Raw genomic sequence first — 23,205 nt, forward strand, 5'->3', positions numbered from 1 at the left:
ATGTGCATCAACTTGTACTGTAACAACAGCTTTCCCGCGAGATGAGTGCTGTCAGGGAGAACTGTGTAACGGTAATACAGATACTATTGTAATATTGTTAATAAAATCAAAACTACAGGTGTTCAAATACATTTTTTTTGACTGCATCTATATTTATTGTAAAACGTACATATATAAACAGAGCAGTCAGTACTCTTTTTACACCTTGCTTAAAACAACTATGAAAGCACTTTTATCTGTCAAATGGCAATTATTTAAAATGTTGATTAAATGCTGTAAATAAAAAAAAAAACAGAATGAAGAGCTCCCTCAATTTTCAAGTACCATTACCACAGATAATCCCCAATGAAACGCATGCACTAGAATGTCAGATTAATACATAGCTATTAATAAACGGTACCATTATTTATTCTGTTAACTGATGGGGAGCATTTACACTTGCTTCTTAGTAAATGGGATTTGAAGCCATTTGTACTTAAGATATTTATGTGATTCTTTCTAAATTTCACACCATTGAGTGTTGTAGTGTAATGGATTCAGTTGTAGGGTCTGTAAGGTTTATGTATTAGGTAGTTTTATTTTTAAACTGATATAGAGATTGAAGATGTTCTTTATAAGAGGAAAGGAACCATGTGTGCCTGTTAAGACTTTCATCTTTATAAACATATTTATAGCTCTATATTATTATGAATTAGTTATTTAACAGATGTTTTTATCCAAAGCGACTCAACAACTGCTGCTGCAGAGTCACTTCCAATCGGACCTCGTTTGTTTAACGTCTCATCCGAGGGACGGAGCACAAGGAGGTTAAGAGACTTGCTCAGGGTTTCACACACTCAGCATGACACGATGGCTGAGCTGGGATTGAATCTTTAACCACTGGACCACCAAGCCCCCTACTAACTCAAACGTATTGTTTAAACTAGGTCTTGCTTGTTTTACAGATAAATTGATTTGCTTCAAATGTGCTGAAACAACCGATGAAAGCTCCTGTACTTCGAGTCCATGTGCAGCTGAAGCATTCTGCAAGAGTGACTACAAACTGAACGGGGCAGGTAAGCGCTTCTCCTTCATTTGGGGTTTCTATTCTTTGTGTTTCCAGTTTGGTGCTTGTGAATTCCAGCTGGTGAACGGAGGCCGTTGAGAGCAGTTGTGTTCATGTCTAAGGAGTCCATTCCTAGCAATCCTTTTCGTAATCCTCAAATCTAACATTACATACACCTCACTGCTTCATTGCTACTTTGCAGCCACATTTCCCATGTTTAGAGATTTAAAACACATAACTTTCTTATCATTAAATGACTATTATTAAGCATGGTAGAATCCTGTTTTAGAATAACGGAACACATAACTTTGTACAGTAACTTATGCCTCACCTATTAACTTTCAGTGGACACTTTCTTTTTTCAAGAGCATGCAATATTGTCCCACATGGAAAAATAAAAGCAGAATGCTGGTACCGTAATATGTACATGTTAGTGTAGAGTCACCGAGGATTTGATTCTGTATAAATGCCCTGCTTATTTATTTGTAAGAATCACTGATTTGGCACTAGCTGGTTCTGTCACCACTAACCTTGCTTTTCTCCACCTTACAGGAGTGCCTGTTGTCATTAAGTCCTGTGCAGCTGATTGCAAAGCTGTTGACAATACAGCAGACAAAAACGTGAGGACAACTTGCTGCAAAACAGGATATTGTAATGGTAAGACTGCTATTAACTGATCAAATAGTTCCAGCCCAGCTTTAAAATCCACCAAATTGATACATTTTTGGTTTGCTTGTGTGTGTTTTTTTTCACATTAATCTTTGATATGTATATAGTTTAAAAAACACCATGGGATGTTTTATTAATTATATTTGTATTACATTTTTAAAGAGAGACAATGTAGATTTATGTTACAAAATGAGAAACAATGACACAATATTACTAAGGTGTTCTTAAAGCCCTTTTGGGGTTTAAAATTAATATTCAAGTGATCTAATCCCTAAATCCTCTCTTCGTTTGTATCATGAAGACAGCCCTTCTCCCCGCTCACATAGTTATTTCTACAGGAAGAGGTTTGACTTTCTTAATCTTGCCACACAAAGCATCAGGCTCCTAGTTTAATTAGCCATTACAGTTCGACCACAGTTTAGCTCAATTGAATAGCCCTCCATGCCTTTGATTCTGGATGGCAGTGCAATGAGCTGCTGGAGACCTATTCATTAAACCCCTGTGTTTATCTTTCAGGAAACGCCTTGAGTTGCAACACTTGTACTAATGAAGCTGACGAAACTAAATGTGCAACAACAGCCTGCGCTGCAGCTGACACACGATGTCAGAGCACTTATACCCTCACTGCACCAGGTAAGCTGTGATCACAAGGGGAAAGGTGACTGATACCTGTGTCTCTGTCGCCAGCTCGTTCCTCCTCCTCTGCACATTTAAAAGGACAACGGCCTGTGTGTCAACTCCATAGTAAATGTATGTTGTGGTATTTGTGAAGTACACTGAGAGTCTTGAAGGTTGCAGGTTCATGATCACAGTCTGAGTACTGAGAGAGAGGACCTGTTTCAGAGCTCAGTAGAGGCTACAGGGGGTGCTTTTAACTTTGGAGTTTTTTTAAAGAGTCACACATTGCGATGCATGACAGAACATGATAAGCAAAGTGATTTATAAACAACAAAATTAATACAATAGTTAACTGTGGTTTACCAGACCTGTAATTTGCTCTTTGGCACTTTATCACAGACCTTTTTGCACTGTATTTTAATAAGGGGTTGATATATCACCCAGGCTGTGGGAATCACTTGTGAGATTAATGAAGAGTTCATACGATGGTGGTATTGAGCTCTATATTTACATCCATTATATGCAATGGTGTTGTGCCTTCCAGGACCCCCTTGACAATGAGAATACATTCAATGTCAATTGATTGCTAAGGGTATCTGGTGTCTAACCTCGTTTGTTGTATCACTTTTATAGATGTTCCAGTATCAAAGGCATGTGCTGAGGATTGCACACCATCCGCTACTGTGAAGTGCTGTGGTACATCTCAGTGTAACGGTAATGCTAATGTTATTGTTAATTATACAATGGCAGTCACTGAAGTGGCACACTGATTGGTCACATGTTCACATGTTCTAACTGGTAAACTTTAACAAAACACCACCTGGAGGCAAACAGACAAAACAAGGGGAATCAGAAATAAAATAAAAAATAAAAGGGCTGTAATCATCCTCCAGTGTAGCTGCTCTCACTCAAACTTGAAACCTCATTGAATACTTGCACTGCACTGTCTCTTTGTGTAGCCACACAACTTCACCCTGGTAAATGAGATCTCATTGCAGAAAGAGATTGCTAAAAAATAGTGATCGTTCAAGTTAATAGTTATAATTCAGCTGCATCCGGGTTAGGCTTTTAGCAGAGATACTGAGATGAGATGGGCTGGGTAACAGTCAATGATAAGGGGAGCAGTGAAATGTTCACATTTACAAATGTCAGGTAGACAGTAATGTTTAATCGATAGGACTATATCAATGTTTCATTATGAAGAGATTGATAAACGTGTTGAAACACTATCAGGTATGTGTCTAATTGAGCCAGCCGTAGCCCAGCCTCTCCTTCCTTATTCATTGTCTCTCCCTGGCTTGTTTTGCAGTGGACCTCTTGAAATGCTACACCTGCACTGACTTGACAGATGAATCTAATTGTAAAGATATAACAGTCTGTGGGTATGGTGACAAGTTCTGTAAAACCACTTACAAACTAACTGGAACTGGTAAGTAATGATCCCTATGAGCCGGGTTTCTCTGAATATAACAAGTTTAACTGGCTTCTCTTTCTCTCGTCAATTCCTACTTAGTGTTGGGATTAACATAGATTTTTCCAGCAGCTTCTTTCTAAATAAGGACAAGAACATATTTGCAGTCATCACAAGAGACAAGTTTACATTGCACTAATGTTTCCCACATTTAAGTCACCATTCAATCAGCTAACAATAGTATTCAAGCCAGATAATTGGATCTCTACAATCAGGGCTGTTTTGAAAATGTACCTCCACCTACAAATCCAAGCTAAAATACTTTTGATTACATGCTTCCCATTGTTTTTATTCTCTAATACAATGTTTGAAATGGCAAGAGTAACAAAGCCCTGTGTCAATTGATGAGATAATAGTTATAGAATTATGACTAACTTTCTTTTTGCATTCATTGATAGGTGTCACCGTCAGCAAGGGATGTGCATCAACTTGTACTGTAACAACAGCTTTCCCGCGAGATGAGTGCTGTCAGGGAGAACTGTGTAACGGTAATACAGATACTATTGTAATATTGTTAATAAAATCAAAACTACAGGTGTTCAAATACATTTTTTTTGACTGCATATATATTTATTGTAAAACGTACATATATAAACAGAGCAGTCAGTACTCTTTTTACACCTTGCTTAAAACAACTATGAAAGCACTTTTATCTGTCAAATGGCAATTATTTAAAATGTTGATTAAATGCTGTAAATAAAAAAAAAAAAACAGAATGAAGAGCTCCCTCAATTTTCAAGTACCATTACCACAGATAATCCCCAATGAAACGCATGCACTAGAATGTCAGATTAATACATAGCTATTAATAAACTGTACCATTATTTATTCTGTTAACTGATGGGGAGCATTTACACTTGCTTCTTAGTAAATGGGATTTGAAGTCATTTGTACTTAAGATATTTATGTGATTCTTTCTGAATTTCACACCATTGAGTGTTGTAGTGTAATGGATTCAGTTGTAGGGTCTGTAAGGTTTATGTATTAGGTAGTTTTACTTTTAAACTGATATAGAGATTGAAGATGTTCTTTATAAGAGGAAAGGAACCATGTGTGCCTGTTAAGAATTTCATCTTTATAAACATATTTATAGCTCTATATTATTATGAATTAGTTATTGAACAGATGTTTTTATCCAAAGCGACTCAACAACTGCTGCTGCAGAGTCACTTCCAATCGGACCTCGTTTGTTTAACGTCTCATCCGAGGGACGGAGCACAAGGAGGTTAAGAGACTTGCTCAGGGTTTCACACACTCAGCATGACACGATGGCTGAGCTGGGATTGAATCTTTAACCACTGGACCACCAAGCCCCCTACTTACTCAAACGTATTGTTTAAACTAGGTCTTGCTTGTTTTACAGATAAATTCACTTGCTTCCAATGTGCTGAAACAACCGATGAAAGCTCCTGTTCTCCAAGTTTATGTGCAGCTGGAATATTCTGCCAGAGTGACTACAAACTCAACGGGGAAGGTAAGCGCTTCTCCTTCATTTGGGGTTTCTATTCTTTGTGTTTCCAGTTTGGTGCTTGTGAATTCCAGCTGGTGAACGGAGGCCGTTGAGAGCAGTTGTGTTCATGTCTAAGGAGTCCATTCCTAGCAATCCTTTTCGTAATCCTCAAATCTAACATTACATACACCTCACTGCTTCATTGCTACTTTGCAGCCACATTTCCCATGTTTAGAGATTTAAAATACATAACTTTCTTATCATTAAATGACTATTATTAAGCATGGTAGAATCCTGTTTTAGAATAACGGAACAAATAACTTTGTTCAGTAACTTATGCCTCACATATTAACATTCAGTGGACACTTTCTTTTTTCAAGAGCATGCAATATTCTCCCACATGGAAAAATAAAAGCAGAATGCTGGTACCGTAATATGTACATGTTAGTGTAGATTCACAGAGGATTTGATTCTGTATAAATGCACTGCTTATTGATTTGTCAGAATCACTGATTTGGCACTAGCTGGTTCTGTCGCCACTAACCTTGCTTTTCTCCACCTTACAGGAGTGCCTGTTGTCACTAAGTCCTGTGCAGCTGATTGCAAAGCTGTTGACAATACAGCAGACAAAAACGTGAGGACAACTTGCTGCAAAACAGGATATTGTAATGGTAAGACTGCTATTAACTGATAAAATAGTTCCAGCCCAGCTTTAAAATCCACCAAATTGATACATTTTTGGTTTGCTTGTGTATGTTTTTTTTTTCACATTAATCTTTGATATGTATATAGTTTAAAAAACACCATGGGATGTTTTATTAATTATATTTGTATTACATTTTTAAAGAGAGACAATGTAGATTTATGTTACAAAATGAGAAACAATGACACAATATTACTAAGATGTTCTTAAAGCCCTTTTGGGGTTTAAAATTAATATTCAAGTGATCTAATCCCTAAATCCTCTCTTCGTTTGTATCATGAAGACAGCCCTTCTCCACGCTCACATAGTTATTTCTACAGGAAGAGGTTTGACTTTCTTAATCTTGCCACACAAAGCATCAGGCTCCTAGTTTAATTAGTCATTACAGATCGACCACAGTTTAGCTCAATTGAATAGCCCTCCATGCCTTTGATTCTAGATGGCAGTGCAATGAGCTGCTGGAGACCTATTCATTAAACCCCTGTGTTTATCTTTCAGGAAACGCCTTGAGTTGCAACACTTGTACTAATGAAGCTGACGAAACTAAATGTGCAGCAACAGCCTGCGCTGCAGCTGACACACGATGTCAGAGCAGTTATACCCTCACTGCCCCAGGTAAGCTGTGATCACAAGGGGAAAAGTGACTGATACCTGTGTCTCTGTCGCCAGCTCGTTCCTCTTTTGCACATTTAAAGGACAAGAGCCTGTCGGTCCACTCCATAGTAAATGTATGTTGTGTCTTAAAGGTTGCAGTTTCATGATTACACTCTGAGTACTGAGAGAGAGGACCTGTTTCAGAGCTCAATAGAGGCTACAGGGGGTGCTTTTAACTTTGGAGTTTTTTTAAAAAGTCACACATTGCGATGCATGACAGAATATGATAAGCAAAGTGATTTATAAACAGCAAAATATTTACATCCATTATATGCAATTGTGTTGTGACTTCCAGGACCCCCTTGACAATGAGAATACATTCAATGTCAATTGATTGCTAAGGGTATCTGGTGTCTAACCTTGTTTGTTGTATCACTTTTATAGATGTTCCAGTATCAAAGGCATGTGCTCAGGATTGCACACCATCCGCTACTGTGAAGTGCTGCGGTACATCTCAGTGTAACGGTAATGCTAACGTTATTTTTAATTATACAATGGCAGTCACTGAGGCGGCACACTGATTGGTCACATGTTCACATGTTCTAACTGGAGAACTTTAACAAAACACCACCTGGAGGCAAACAAACAAAACAACGGGAATCAGTAATAAAATAAAAAATAAAAGGGCTGTAATCATCCTCCAGTGTAGCTGCTCTCACTCAAACTTGAAACCTTATTGAATCCTTGCACTACACTGTCTCTTTGTGTAGTCACACAACTTCACCCTGGTAAATGAGATCTCATTGCAGAAAGAGATTGCTAAAAAATAGTGATCGTTCAAGTTAATAGTTATAACTCAGCTGCATCCGGGTTAGGATTTTAGCAGAGATACTGAGATGAGATGGGCTGGGTAACAGTCAATGATAAGGGGAGCAGTGAAATGTTCACATTTACAAATGTCAGGTAGACAGTAATGTTTTATCAATAGGTCTTTATCAATGTTTCATTATGAAGAGATTGATAAACGTGTTGAATCACTATCAGGTATGTGTCTATTTGAGCCAGCCGTAGCCCAGCCTCTCCTTCCTTACTCATTGGCTCTCCCTGGATTGTTTTGCAGTGGACCTCTTGAAATGCTACACCTGCACCGACTTGACAGACGAAACTAAGTGTAAAGATATAACAGTCTGTGGGTTCGGTGACAAGTTCTGTAAAACCACTTACAAACTAACTGGAACTGGTAAGTAATGATCCCTATGAGCCGGGTTTCTCTGACTATAACAAGTTTACCTCACTTCTCTTTCTCTCGTACATTCCTACTTAGTGTTGGCATTAACATGGATTTTTCCAGCAGCTTCTTTCTAAATAAAGACAAGAACATCTTTGCAGCCATCACAAGAGTCAAGTTTACATTGCACTAATGTTTCCCACATTCAAGACGCCATTCAATCAGCTAACAATAGTATTCAAGACAGATAAATGTATCTCTACAATCAGGGCTGTTTTGTAAATGTACCTCCACCTACAAATCCAAGCCAAAACACTTTTTATTACATGCTTCCCACTGTCTTTATTCTCTAATACAATGTTTGAAATGGCAAAAGTAATAAAGCACTGTGTCAATTGATGAGATAATAGTTATAGAATTATGACTAACTTTCTTTTTGCATTCATTGATAGGTGTCACCGTCAGCAAGGGATGTGCATCAACTTGTACTGTAACAACAGCTTTCCCACGAGATGAGTGCTGTCAGGGAGAACTGTGTAACGGTAATACAGATACTATTGTAATATTGTTAATAAAATCAAAACTACAGGTGTTCTAATACATTTTTTTTGACTGCATCTATATTTATTGTAAAACGTACATATATAAACAGAGCAGTCAGTACTCTTTTTACACCTTGCTTAAAACAACTATGAAAGCACTTTTAAGAGACAAATGGCAATCATTTTAAATGTTGATTAAATGCTGTAAAAAAAACATCTGAATGAAGAGGTCACTAAACCCCTCAATTTTATTTTGTATCTATTTGGTCAAACTAGCTTGCCAGGGTAACTTCCAGCAGAACCCAGCTGTTAATAAATGATCGCTTGGTACAGCCTTTAGTTATATTAGAAAGCTCACTGTTGAAGTCTCGCGAGCACCTCACGACAGACGCGATGTGATTTTTAAATTGCCAATGAGAGACTTTTGAAACGACATGACCATACACAAGAAGCGACACAGAGGTGATGCGACAGGTTTGAAAACATAATATAGTTTGTCATATATATATATATATATATATATATATATATATATATATATATATATATATATATATATATAATTTTAGCTCAAAGAGCCAGCTACCCATATATACAGTATATATATATATATATATATATATATATATATATATATATATATACATACTGTAATTAATTAATTTAATAATAATAACAATAATAATAATAATAATAATAATAATATGCTCACGTTGAAAATATCAGCTCTGTAGGGTTTCCTGTAAAATGCACAACACATTATTGATTTCAATAGTTTACAAAATGACCTGTCAAATTAGCTGTTAGCAGTGGTTAAGGGATTTAGCTGGTTACCTGACTAACTATTCATTTCTAAAACCTCTGTTATTCATGAGTCTTATTTCTCAATTACCGTTACCTCAGATAATCCCCAATGAAATGCATGCACTAGAGTGTCAGACTAATACATAGTTATTAATAAATGGTATTTATTCTCTTACTTGATGGGGAGCATTTACAATTGCTTCTTAGTAAATGGGATTTGAAGCCATTTGTACTTAATATATTTATTTGATTGTTTCGAAATTTCACACCACTGAGTGTTGTAGTGTAATGGATTCGGTTGTAGGGTCTGTAAGTTTTATGTATTAAGTAGTTTTATTTTTAAACTGATATAGAGATTGAAGATGTTCTTTATAAGAGGAAAGGAACCATGTTTGCCTGTTAAGACTTTCATCTTTATAAACATCTGTAAAGCTCTATATTATTATGAATTAATCATTTAACAGATGTTTTTATCCCAAGCGACTCAACATCTGCTGCTGCAGAGTCACTTCCAATAGGACCTCGCTTGTTTTACATCTCATCCGAAGGACAGAGCACAAGGAGGTTAAGAGACTTGCTCAGGGTCTCACACCCTCAGCATGACACGATGGCTGAGCTGGGATTGACTCTTTAACCACTGGACCACCAAGCCCCCTACTAACTCAAACGTATTGTTTAAACTAGGTCTTGCTTGTTTTACAGATAAATTCACTTGCTTCCAATGTGCTGAAACAGCCGATGAAAGTTCCTGTACTTCGAGTCCATGTGCAGCTGGAACATTCTGCCAGAGTGACTACAAACTCAACGGGGCAGGTAAGCGCTTCTCCTTCATTTGGGGTTTCTATTCTTTGTGTTTCCAGTTTGGTGCTTGTGAATTCGGCTGCTGAAAGGAGACCGTTGAGAGCAGTTCTGTTCATGTCTCAGGAGTCCATTCCTAGCAATCCTTTTCGTAATCCTCAAATCTAACATTACATACACCTCACTGCTTCATTGCTACTTTGCAGCCACATTCCCCATGTTTAGAGATTTAAAATACATAACTTTCTTATCATTAAATGACTATTATTAAGCATGGTAGAACCCTGTTTTAGAATAACGGAACACATAACTTTGTACAGTAACTTATGCCTCACCTATTAACTTTCAGTGGACACTTTCTTTTTTCAAGAGCATGCAATATTGTCCCACATGGAAAAATAAAAGCAGAATGCTGGTACCGTAATATGTACATGGTACTGTAGAGTCACCGAGGATTTGATTCTGTATAAATGCACTGCTTATTGATTTGTCAGAATCACTGATTTGGCACTAGCTGGTTCTGTCACCACTAACCTTGCTTTTCTCCACCTTACAGGAGTGCCTGTTGTCACTAAGACCTGTGCAGCTGATTGCAAAGCTGTTGACAATACAGCAGACAAAAACGTTAGGACAACTTGCTGCAACACAGGATATTGTAATGGTAAGACTGCTATTAACTGATAAAATAGTTCCAGCTTTAAAATCCACCAAATTGATACATTTTTGGTTTGCTTGTGTGTTTTTTTTTCACATTAATCTTTGATATGTATATAGTTTAAAAAACACCATGGGATGTTTTATTAATTATATTTGTATTACATTTTTAAAGAGAGACAATGTAGATTTATGTTACAAAATGAGAAACAATGACACAATATTACTAAGGTGTTCTTAAAGCCCTTTTGGGGTTTAAAATTAATATTCAAGTGATCTAATCCCTAAATCCTCTCTTCGTTTGTATCATGAAGACAGCCCTTCTCCCCGCTCACATAGTTATTTCTACAGGAAGAGGTTTGACTTTCTTAATCTTGCCACACAAAGCATCAGGCTCCTAGTTTAATTAGTCATTACAGATCGACCACAGCTTAGCTCAGTTGAATAGCCCTCCATGCCTTTGATACTGGATGGCAGTGCAATGAGCTGCTGGAGACCTATTCATTAAACCCCTGTGTTTGTCTTTCAGGAAACGCCTTGAGTTGCAACACTTGTACTAATGAAGCTGACGAAACTAAATGTGCAGCAACAGCCTGCGCTGCAACTGACAAACTATGTCAGAGCAGTTATACCCTCACAGCACCAGGTAAGCTGTGATCACAAGGGGAAAGGTGACTGATACCTGTGTCTCTGTCGCCAGCTCGTTCCTCCTCTGCACATTTAAAAGGAGAAGGTCCTGTGTGTCAACTCCATAGTAAATGTATGTTGTGGTATTTGTGAAGTACACTGAGAGTCTTGAAGGTTGCAGGTTCATGATTACACTCTGAGTACTGAGAGAGAGGACCTGTTTCAGAGCTCAGTAGAGGCTACAGGGGGTGCTTTTAATTTTGGAGTTTTTTTAAAAAGTCACACATTGCGATGCATGACAGAACATGATAAGCAAAGTGATTTATAAACAACAAAATTAATACAATAGTTAACTGTGGTTTTCCAGACCTGTAATTTGCTCTTTGGCACTTTATCACAGACCTTTTTGCACTGTATTTTAATAAGGGGTTGATATATCACCCAGGCTGTGGGAATCACCTGTGAGATTAATAAAGAGATCATACGATGGTGGTATTGAGATCTATATTTACATCCATTACATGCAATGGTGTTGTGCATTCCAAGACCCCCTTGACAATGAGAATACATTCAATGTCAATTGATTGCTAAGGGTGTCTGGTGCCTAACCTCGTTTGTTGTATCACTTTTATAGATTTTCCAGTATCAAAGGCATGTGCTGAGGCTTGCACACCATCTGCTACTGTGAAGTGCTGCGGTACATCTCAGTGTAACGGTAATGCTAACGTTATTGTTAATTATTACAACGACAGTCACTGAGGCGGCACACTGTAAACGGTAGCTCATTACAGAAAAAAAATAGTTTAAAATAGTTATGGTTCAAGTTACAAGCCACAAAAGTCATCCCATCCCACCCACAAGTCAGCTGCATCCAGGTTAGGCTTTTATTATTAATAGTAATTTAGCAGAAACTTGTATCCAAAGTGACTTACAGAGACTAGTGGGTGAACTATCCATCACAACTGCTGCTACAGAGTCACTCCAATAGGATATGGGCTTTACGTCTCTGAAGGACGGAGCACAAGCAGGTTAAGTGACTTGCTCAGGGTCACACACAGCGAGTCATTGGCTGAGCCGGGAACCTCCTGGTAATAAGCTACTTTCTTTAACAAATGGACCACCAAGCCTCCTTTGTATCATAGGTACTGAGATGATAAGGGTAGATCTAGTCAATAATAAGGGGAGCACTGGAAATGTTCACATTTACAAATGTCAAGTAGACAGTAATGTTTTATCAATAAGACTTCATCAATGTTTCATTATGAAGAGATTGATAAAAGTGTTGAAACACTATCAGGTATGTGTCTATTTGAGCCAGCCATAGCCCAGCCTCTCCTTCCTTATTCATTGTCTCTCCCTGGCTTGTTTTGCAGTGGACCTCTTGAAATGCTACACCTGCACCGACTTGACAGACGAAACTAAGTGTAAAGATATAACAGTCTGTGGGTTCGGTGACAAGTTCTGTAAAACCACTTACAAACTAACTGGAACTGGTAAGTAATGATCCCTATGGGCCGGGTTTCTCTGAATATAACAAGTTTACCTGGCTTCTCTTTCTCTCGTCCATTCCTACTTAGTGTTGGGATTAACATGGATTTTTCCAGCAGCTTCTTTCTAAATAAGGACAAGAACATCTTTGCAGCCAACGCAAGAGTCAAGTTTACATTGCACTAATGTTTCCCACATTCAGGTCACCATTCAATCAGCTAACAATAGTATTCAAGCCAGATAAATGGATATCTACAATCAGGGCTGTTTTGTAAATGTACCTCCACCTACAAATCCAAGCTAAAATACTTTTTATTACATGCTTCCCACTGTCTTTATTCTCTAATACAATGTTTGAAATGGCAAGAGTAATAAAGCACTTTGTCAATTGATGAGATAATAGTTATAGAATTATTATGGGCAGCAGTGTGGAGTAGTGGTTAGGGCTGTGGACTCTTGACCAGAGGGTCATGGGTTCAATCCCCGGTGGGGACACTGCTGCTGTACCCTTGAGCAACGTACTTTACCTAGATTGCTCCAGTAAAAACCCAACTGTATAAATGTGTAATTGTATGTAAAAATGTGATATCTTGTAAGTCGCCCTGGATAAGGGCGTCTGCTAAGAAATAAATTATTTATTTATGACTAACTTTCTTTTTGGATGCATTGATAGGTGTCACCGTCAGCAAGGGATGTGCATCAACTTGTACTGTAACAACAGCTTTCCCGCGAGATGAGTGCTGTCAGGGAGAACTGTGTAATGGTAATACAGATACTATTGTAATATTGTTATTAAAATCACTAACAGCTACCTCCTGCTGTCAGTACCAGTCTTCCTTCTCACTGTACATCTGAAACCTGCCCCCCAACACACATGCACACCAACTGGACTGTATAAGAGAGTGTCTTTGCAATGTGACCTATAACTTATGCTCAGTAACCTTTGGGTGGAAAATAACTAAGTGCTAAAGTGTTTAAGAGTGTCAAAGAGGGAGGGGGCGGGGGTTAAAGGTCAGCGCTGGTGCACGACTTCAGCTGCTGCAAAACTCAAAGCAAAAGCATGCTGTAAGCAAACTGCAAAATCATGAGACGGAGCAGGAAATGGAACAGCACGTGGTAAGAGTGTGATTAAAGTAACGTTCTGTGGAAACAACTCTGCTGAGAAGAATGTAGACATAAGAGGTCATTTTAGCACAGCACACAGGCCTGTTTATCTGTCTGTATAAACTGGGAGTGCTCACAGGCGTTCAGAGAGTCAGACTTTTGAGACAGCTTCCATTCTCCTCCCTGAGCATCGTGCTGAGGTGTGCCCAACGTGACTCCCAATGGGAAGGTAATCTGGCCGACTACCTAACTATGGTTTAGAGCCTAGTGACCATCTAATGTTGTTCTGTTCTTATGCATAAGTGCATCAGAATTATACTTTATCAAAGGAATCAGTATTATGAATGTAAAGAAATTAAATCCACAACCTTACACTTACAGTTTGCTTTACCACCAGATTTGTTTTGCTTAGCACAAGCAGCACAGCATGTCAATCTGTCCCTTTATTGCATGAGAATCCACACTTTGTTTTTGTTTTTTTTTCTGGTCGCTACTCTGAACAGGAGCAATAAGAGAAGATATATCTCAGTTCAATGATAAATAATACAAACACTGAAATCCACATTCCTTTCCATTTCTGCTTAGCTGGTTTACCAAGATGATGTCAATTTTCAGTCCTGAAAAAGATCAAAGATGATTTAGAAATGACTACTAAACCTGAGGGAACACAAAGTCATTTGGCTTGAAACTCTCTTCCGGGATGTCACACATCAATAATTAGCCAGGGGGCAATCAAATCAGTCATTCTGAGCCTTGTATTTGAATAAGGCTAAGCACTAGGAACAAAATTAATTGTATCCCTATATTCCAATGATAGACTTCAAAAACATCATTGATTTTTTGTTGATTTGCTATTTGTGGTTTTATTGAATTCTGACTTTTCTATGCTTTTCTCTTCATACTGCAAAATTATTCAAAGTCAGGAAATATACAGTACATTATGTTTAATTATGCCAAAAATGAAATGAAATCTTTATACTAGAAACATTTTAAAAACCTGTGTGACTCAGTTAATAAATGAATTACCAGACAACAGTATTTTCTGTTTTTTACCACTTTATGTTACTTTGCAGACATAGTTGTGCAAACGTACATTTCTGGTGGGGGTGTCTTTGGTATATTTGTTTCAAAACTGATGATTCAGTACGACACAGACCCTCCATGCACAACTCATACTGGGTAAAACTACTGCACGCCTGCCTTATTATTGATTGTGTCCCCTGTGCTTGCTTTGCAGTAAACACCTTGAGTTGCCTGCAGTGTGATGCTCAGACTGATGAAACTCAGTGCAAGGCGGGCGTGTGCACTGTAGGCACTTTCTGTCAGAACAGCTACACCTTCACTAACCTTGGTAAGCAGTAAACAGCAGGGTTAACTGTGCAAAGCTGTTTCCTCTGTGTGGCTTCCTGCAGTCCATGTTACAAGCCTCTTGCCTTATTGCTGCTGTATAAGCCTCCTTCTTGTCAATACTGACAGATTTATCTAGAAATAGTACATACAGTAGTACTGGGATAAACTTGGTATTCTCATGTTCAAATATCTGTTCAAAATTCAGACAGCTACTTGGATATTCGTTCATTTACAAAACATTGTCAAAGTCATCATATTTAAAACGATATTAAAGTTGAAAATAAATAGGCCAGAAGAATAGGTTGTCAAAGCCTTACTTTACCCTCCCCTCCCTGAATTATCTACAAAGCAAAGAAATAAAAAGTCAATAAAGCAGATATCACTTTTTTTTTTAATTCCTGCCATTGTCACTTCTTTGCAATAAACAAAGTGGCAAAAGACACATTTTCATGAAGTAATATCATCACTGAGGTTTATTTATGCCTTTTATGGCTGAACAAGCAAGTGAAAACTCGAATTTAAGTAAAAAAATATATATAAAATAAAATAAATGAATCCAACTGCTATTGAGTGAGATTTCCTGCTCAAATGTAATAATGCTGGCGTTTAAATTAGGAATTCATTAGCATGTCATACTCTCTAAACAAGCTGGGATCCCTTTCAGGAAATGTACTGCACAAGATTGTATGCCCAGCAGTCACTGGAAACGCATGGCATGTGAATCTTTGAAAAATATAACCCTAGCTATCTGTACAGAGTGTGCAGTACCTCGTGGGTGTGTGGCCTCTAACATTCTCTCTTGTATCTCTATCACAGCCAGCATCAAAGTCACAAAGACATGTGAGTCCGCTTGCACAGCGACCAACACAGTGAACTGCTGCCAAACATCCAACTGCAATGGTAATGCTGACATTGCTCTTAATCACGGAACTAACTCCGGTCTTTCTAGTTTCATAGTCTCTCAGGTATCACCCAACAACCCCTTCAGCGTTATTCATTGTGTCTCCTTTGCTTGTTTTGCAGTGAAAGCCTTGTTCTGTTATACCTGTGACAAACAGAGTGATGAAACACTGTGTACAACTGTAAAAGCCTGCGGATCAGCTTCGGGAAAATGTTCATCTGTTTATGAAACAGGTGTAGATGGTAAGCAATGACTGATATGGGCAGCTTTGGAGATAATACTGTACCCTGTCCTTCTCTGTCTGCCTCTTATATAAATCCTTTCCCTTTCAATGTATGTTTTTTTCTGTTTTACTCAGTGTAAACAATTGCAGGCTTGGTGGTCCAGTGCTTAGAGAAAGGGACTTGTTACCAGGAGGTTCCAGGTTCAATCCCAGCTCAGCCACTGACTCACTGTGTGTGTGTGTGTGTTACCCTGAGCAAGCCACTTAACGGATGAGACGTAAAACAAACAAGGTCCTATTGGAAGGGACTCTGCAGCAGCAGTTGTGATGCATGGTTCACCCTCTAGTCTCTATAAGTCGCTTTGGATTAAAGAGTACTATATGATTAATGAAGAACTTAACTGTAGTACAAGTTTAACCTCCAAATTATGCAGTTAAATTAATTGTAGATCATTCCATGAAGCCATTTTGCACCTCCATTAGCTATATGCAGTTTTAAACAGTGCACGTTATAGCACATATGTATTTAAATTTGAAAACATGCTTTCTCGTTCTACTTTAGGTTAAAGGAGACTCTTTGTTTCTATTCCTTTTTCTTGGTCCGATGTTTGCACTTGTACTCACTCGGTCATTTCACCTCAGCAGTGTCTTCTGGTTGAAAGCATAATACTGCTGAAAGTGTGTCAGTCAATAGCGGAAGCAGCTGATTGGTTATTGACTTGAAAGAAGCCAGTGAAGGGGTGGGAACAATTTCACTCTCCTGGTGGAATGACCCAGGAAGTTGAAGACAGTCAGAAAGCATGGCTCCCAAATAGTTTTCTTTAACCAAGTGTAGCACCAGAGATCACGCTGTGAAATGAAAATACACATGTGCTTCAACATCTGTTTCTGGCCGTTTGAGACGCATAGATATGCACTGCCTAGACATTTAATGGAACTCGTTCTTTTAATTACTTTAAAAAAGAACAAAACACACTTACAATTGAGCTCAGAAAAAGTCATGGAATTCATGATTGATTGATGAAACTTAACATGTTTTTTTGTGCCTGAGCAGTGAGTGAGTGGACTGATGAATGTTTTATTTTTACTTCACTGTTAGGTAAACTCACTGTGACAAAGGGCTGTGAGGCGTCTCGTGGTGCCTGTGTACCCGGAAGAGTGGGCAACAAGCAGACAACATGCTGCGATACGGACCTCTGTAATGGTAATACCAATACTGCTAATTTCACTGTATTTACTTAACCTCTATTCCCACTGTTAAGACAATAGCCTCTTTTTACCTGCTGAACCTAGCGGCTTGTTAATCAGCTGAATCCTGGAGGTTCGGGCACAGCCTGGCTCGTGTCAGTAGGGGTCGCTATAGAGGTGGACTAAACCAGAGGTTTCAAAGACAATGGGAACTGCGCTGTTGGTTCTTGTTAGCCAGTCCCCTAACAGCAATCAGTCTGTGGTACAGTCAAGGTACCATGTTGTATCTGTATGTCTTTTGCATTGTAATTGAAATGTTTGCTAATGATGAACTTTTTTACAAAGAATTGTGAGGGTCTGGAACCAACTCCCCAGTAATGTTGTTGAAGCTGACAGCCTGGGATCCTTCAAGAAGCTGCCTGATGAGATTCTGGGATCAATCAGCTACTAACAACCAAACGAGCAAGACGGGCCAAATGGCCTCCTCTTGTTTGTAAACTTTCTTATGTTCTTAACTAAAAAATAACCATCGCCTGTCCCTCCTCGATGTGCAGTTATTACACAAATCCTCCTGCATATTCATTATCTCTCTCATGCTTGTTTTTCAGTGCCAGTCTTGAAATGCTACACTTGCAACAAAATTAAGTCTGAAACTGACTGCACTACCTTAACTGCCTGCGACTTCAGTGTTGGGTTCTGTTTTGCCTATTATGATACAAATCCAACAGGTGAGCCATTACGATACAACTCCAACAGGTGAGCCATTACGATACAACTCCAACAGGTGAGTCATTACCATACAACTCCAACAGGTGAGCCATTACCATACAACTCCAACAGGTGAGCCATTACCATACAACTCCAACAGGTGAGCCATTACGATACAACTCCAACAGGTGAGCCATTACGATACAACTCCAACAGGTGAGCCATTACCATACAACTCCAACAGGTGAGTCATTACGATACAACTCCAACAGATGAGCCATTACCATACAACTCCAACAGGTGAGTAATTATGTGTGAGTGCACATGTATTTACTATGTAACTATTATGTAAATGCACAGTAATTAGATTAATTTGACTATTTTATTTAGACAGCATTTATAAAACTATTACTTATACCCTGCAGATTTATCCAGCTTTTAAGCATTTATAGAAATAAACACCGTTGTTGAAAAGTATACTGATATGTTGCCCAGTACATGATATCACATTTGCAATCATAGTAAAGTTAATATCTTACCCATGAAAATAACTTCTCATTACACCCAACCCCCCACACAGACAGTACTGGGTTAAAGAAAGGTATAGTCTGTCTGCACCACTTTCTTATTAACTAAAGGGGGACCTCAACACACACTGAATGGCTGCTAAGCCATGCTCTATTATTTGCTTTAGCACACACTAGAAACAACATCACTGCTCCATCATTTTTTTTTCTGTGCTGCTGGTCAATCCAATGGTCTTGCATAACATCACATTCTAAAGAGTAAGTAGCGGGGTTCTGAAAAATATAGCATTGCACGTCCCCACGTGGTTGCTACAACTGTTTAAATAACTCACCTGTCATTTCTCTTTTCATTGTTAACATCCTGACATATTTTTTACACTTCTAACTTTAAAGTCTGTTTCAAAGCTCTTTTTACAATGTCCGCTCTAGTGCAGTGATAGTGTCAGGGTTATTGCCCACATTGTCAAATCAGTAACACAGCAATAACCATCCATGATGTGGTACGGAACAGAAAAGTCAGGGCACTTGTTCGGGTTTATTAATTTTTTGTTTTATCGCTCTTCCTGCAGTGATTTAGAGGACAGATCTCAAACCCCAGGGCACTAGAGCAGACATTTTGAAAAGAGCTTTGAAACAAACTTTAAAGTCAGAAGTGTAAAAAGGTTGTCAGGATATTAACAATGAAAAGAACTGACAGGTACATTATTTAAACAGTTGTAGCAGCACTCAGGGACGGGTAACGCTATAACGTTGTCATTCTTGACTGAGACAAGATAGTTCTTCATTTATATAAATGATAAAGGCCTATACAGTAGACTGCAAACTAACCAAACTCTCACAGTGCAGTGTGCTTAATGCAACCTGCAGAGCAGTGACTGTTTCCTGCACCACTGTAGGGGTGATTTCAAGAAAGGTTACAAGAGGCTGTTGTGGCTGCACACATTCACCCTGCTGGCTGCATTTCAGAAACACTGATATTCTTGAGTGGGTGAAGGCTAATCATATTCTTTGATCCCGCTCTTAGGAACGACCGTCAGAAAGGGCTGTGACAGAACCTGTGCCAGTCTTGATGATCTGTCAAGGAGGAGAACTTGCTGCACTACAGACCTGTGCAATGGTAAGACAGACCCTACAGTTTTTCAAAAACACTTCCACAAAGAAAGAGATGATTCTGTTTCTGTTTAGATGAGTAGCTGCTAGTGTAACAGGGCGTAGGCTGGGCGTGAACGGGCGACACCCGCGCACCGCACGCGAGCGTCTTAACCACAATGCTAAAACAGCCGGGCTCGTCTGCGCTCGTGGTTTTAGAGCTTTTAATCTCATCTGACAGGGGATCTCACAGCACTGCCCATTACACTAGTACCCAGCCTGGTTTTCCCTGGCAGATCTCAAAAGTTCTGTGATACCTTGAAGGTTCTCCTGCCTCAATCCTACTTAATTTGCCAAATCAGAATCACAAAGTGTCCAATGATCCTGAAAAGCCATGGATCAAAGGTAAGCTGCTTCTAATAGTTTTACATCTTGTGTTTACTGTGTTTCTTGTGCTTGTCATGCAGAGCCTAAACTGAGTTGCTACACCTGTAATGGACTGGCAGATGAAAAGCAGTGTACCACGGTCACAGCATGCAGTGCTGAAAACAAGTTCTGCAAGACAGTTCGCAACACCATTGCAGGTAAGCATCCTCTTAACCCCAGCACCAGGGATTGAAATGAGTGATCCACGTGCGGTCCACAATATAAACATGCAGAATTCATAACAAAGACCCTGAGCACAAACGTGGACCAGAGGTTGTTGGGGTGGATTATCTGTGGAGAGATTAGGAGAGGTAGGCAGTCAAAAAATAAAAAGGGCAGACTCCTTTTTTATATCTAACCTGGCCGTGTTTGTAGAAATCACATCTCTGTATGGCTGGTCGCTCTAACTTTCTGGACAGGTTATGTTTTTGGACAGATGGTATGTTACTGTTGCCCCTTGAAGAGACCTCACAGATTGACAGGAGCTCCTGACTCTGAAGCAGTTGGGATGTTTAAATCTTTGCTTTCTGATTGGAGAACGCACTTAGTCTGGGGGGAGGTTAACCTTCTTTGTAAATTCTTCCTCTCAGGAAAAAAGACTGCTGTCACGAAGACCTGTGAGGCCACTTGCACAGCATCGAGCACAGCCTTCCAATCTATAGAGTGCTGCCAGGCCAGCCAGTGTAACGAATACCAAGAAAGGGGTACAGGTGCGTCCCCGTCCACCCAAGCCAGCTCCCTCCTGCTGGCCGTGTCGATCAGCCTGCTCACCATGCTGCTCAAATCAGCATGAGAGGATTCTACCACCCAAAACTCTGAATGCAATGAATTTGTTGTCAATACAATGAGTCATTCAGGTTGTGAAAGATATACATTAAAAACAATTACTTAGGTATTTAGTACCAGAGCATATATTACACAGTACTCACTCAGTTGTTATGTGGTAGCTATAGTTTAGTTTAAAGGGAAGGAAGGTAACTCTGTAAAGAATTATGTAGGTGGGTTGTAACGGTAGTAAGTGGCACCAAGGCTTAGTTTTCTGTGCTTCAGTGTATGCAGTCTTGTCACTAAGTCCCTCTTTCATTGTGGTGGAAATCATTTGTTTGTTTGTAATTTAATTGAGGATTTATATTTCAGACAACTGCCTGACATGAATTAAAAAAATAGAACCAAAACCAGAACCAAATGATGAGAAACACTAGAAAGGGGGGCCTGTGATAATGCTGCTCCAGCTAATGCAAGGCCACAGAGAGGAGTTTCTTTAATTCTAGGCTTTGGGATTTCTTATAGGACTTGTACTCTGCAGTAGTTACAGTCTAGCTTATGTTTCAGAATATGTTGTTAATGTATCGTGTTTCGTACAATAAACACTATTTTTCTGACACTATCATTGTTAAATCAGACCTCTTTTTTTCTGTGAAAATGTTTTTTGTCTGCTATGCAGAGTTGGGGGTAACACAATGCATTACTGTAATCATATTGCTAATATTGCATTCGATTTGTAATAGGAGTAATAATTTATTACCTTCCACAAAACAAAGTTACATTTTCTCTGTGGTACAATTACAATAGTGGTCTTTTCAGTTGTAATGATAAACTGCTGTTGATATTCTTTACAGACACCCTCTCTTTCTACTCTGTGCTTCAGTGACCGAAGCTTCTTTTGATGCAATACAACAGGGACTATTTAGATTTATAAACAAAACGTTTAAAATAGTTTGACTGAATGTGCACTTTGAAGAACTCAAAATTGCATGCATATGAAACACACGGCAGTATAATTAACACATATTATATATCAATGCATCTACAAAATACCCGTGTGCATCTATTGTGTGAAGTCATTTTATCCATCTTTTCTATACATTGTCAGTTTTTTTTACTTCACGTTTTCATGTTTGGACTACAGCTGTAAAATGCCATTTTCTGGTCTTTCTACACTTTTTTTCTGCAAACCTTCGTATACCTGAATGTTTGAATATGTCCTGCAAGCTCATTTTCTATTGTACAAACCTAAATACTATAAATTGACTATTTGATTCTCGAACCATCAGCGCTGAAGGTTAATTCAGTTTTTTGTAGTAATGTTAAGGGTTAGGAGTTCTGCAAGCCTTTTAAGAAAAAGAAAAAAAGTATATTGATTTGAATTACTTCTATTCTTACAGCTTTGTTTAGGAAATACATTTTTTGTCCTTTTTAATGTTGAACCCTTGCAAATTAACAAAACATGTCCTACTAATTTAGACAAAGCCACCAAGCAGTAAATTATACTTGTTTTACTCTTTCACACTGAACATTAGATAGAGATAGATAGATAGAGAGATAGATAGATGGATTGTAGTTTAAAAAAAGAATAAGCACAAAGAGATTTAATCATTAGTATCATTTTTTGCTTAAAATCATAGCATTTGAATTATTGAAACACTAGTAATAGTCAGCGAAACTTTGACATCATAAAGCTCTATAACAAGACAACATATTCCTAATTCTTAAACTGATTTGTTTATGTTACCCGACAGTTAATACAATTGTTTTAATTAAGATATTTTAAATATATCTTCTGTTTCATTTAAGTTATATATATATATATATATATATATATATATATATATATATATATATATATATATATATATAATGAAACAGAAGATGCGTCTGTATATTTTATTTAATTTGCTGCAGTATTTTGAGGTGTTAAATTGTCTTATCTTTTTTAATAAAACGTGTTTGGTTCTTTTGTGCATCTCAGCAATGTAACAGAAAAGGAGATTAACGAATGAAGCTTTCTCTTCAGTCACTTCAAACAGGTTCGTCTGAAGTTCAGACAGGCTACTTGTAATATATATATATATATAATTAGATCAAGCTTCTTACCTTGAAATGTTTCTCTTATTTTTCGACCTGGAAAGTGTGATGGGTTGCTATTGTTCTTGTAATAGCAGTTAATAAAGCTATGTTGTTTTGTACACGCATGCGCCCTTGTAACTAGAGAGAACGT

The 23,205-nt window shown here is 38.3% G+C and overlaps 1 protein-coding gene and 2 long non-coding RNA genes across 3 annotated transcripts; all 3 read left to right on the top strand.

Moving 5' to 3' along the window:
• Positions 1–2,235: 2,235 nt before the first annotated feature.
• Positions 2,236–3,760, top strand: LOC131723286 (uncharacterized). The gene is made up of 3 exons (XR_009320203.1): positions 2,236–2,347; positions 2,966–3,046; positions 3,642–3,760. It is a non-coding gene; the product is annotated as an uncharacterized LOC131723286 (long non-coding RNA).
• Positions 3,761–4,181: 421 nt separating this feature from the next.
• On the top strand, positions 4,182–5,928 carry LOC117398158 (uncharacterized). The gene is made up of 3 exons (XR_009320204.1): positions 4,182–4,291; positions 5,167–5,277; positions 5,820–5,928. It is a non-coding gene; the product is annotated as an uncharacterized LOC117398158 (long non-coding RNA).
• A 228-nt stretch (positions 5,929–6,156) lies between these two features.
• On the top strand, positions 6,157–21,594 carry LOC117398075 (extracellular matrix protein A-like). The gene is made up of 19 exons (XM_059016879.1): positions 6,157–6,178; positions 6,455–6,571; positions 6,995–7,075; positions 7,671–7,790; positions 8,231–8,320; positions 9,827–9,937; positions 10,479–10,583; positions 11,106–11,222; positions 11,838–11,918; positions 12,577–12,696; positions 13,365–13,454; positions 15,033–15,146; positions 15,962–16,045; positions 16,169–16,288; positions 17,369–17,473; positions 18,066–18,185; positions 19,717–19,809; positions 20,249–20,365; positions 20,798–21,594. The coding sequence occupies exons 1-19, from the start codon at positions 6,157–6,159 to the stop codon at positions 20,998–21,000; spliced, it is 2,010 nt and encodes a 669-aa protein (XP_058872862.1). The 3' UTR covers positions 21,001–21,594.
• Positions 21,595–23,205: the final 1,611 nt, after the last annotated feature.

The sequence above is a fragment of the Acipenser ruthenus genome, chromosome 54 (assembly GCF_902713425.1).
Source record: "Acipenser ruthenus chromosome 54, fAciRut3.2 maternal haplotype, whole genome shotgun sequence".
Classification (NCBI taxonomy): Eukaryota; Metazoa; Chordata; class Actinopteri; order Acipenseriformes; family Acipenseridae; genus Acipenser; species Acipenser ruthenus.

Excerpts from the sequence above, each read along its gene's own strand:
- LOC117398075 (XM_059016879.1), top strand. The coding sequence starts at position 6,157 with ATGTTCTTAAAGCCCTTTTGGG. Across the intron at positions 7,076-7,670 it reads CGGTACATCTCAGTGTAACG|TGGACCTCTTGAAATGCTAC; the intron begins GTAATGCTAACG and ends ATTGTTTTGCAG. Across the intron at positions 18,186-19,716 it reads TTATGATACAAATCCAACAG|GAACGACCGTCAGAAAGGGC; the intron begins GTGAGCCATTAC and ends TCCCGCTCTTAG.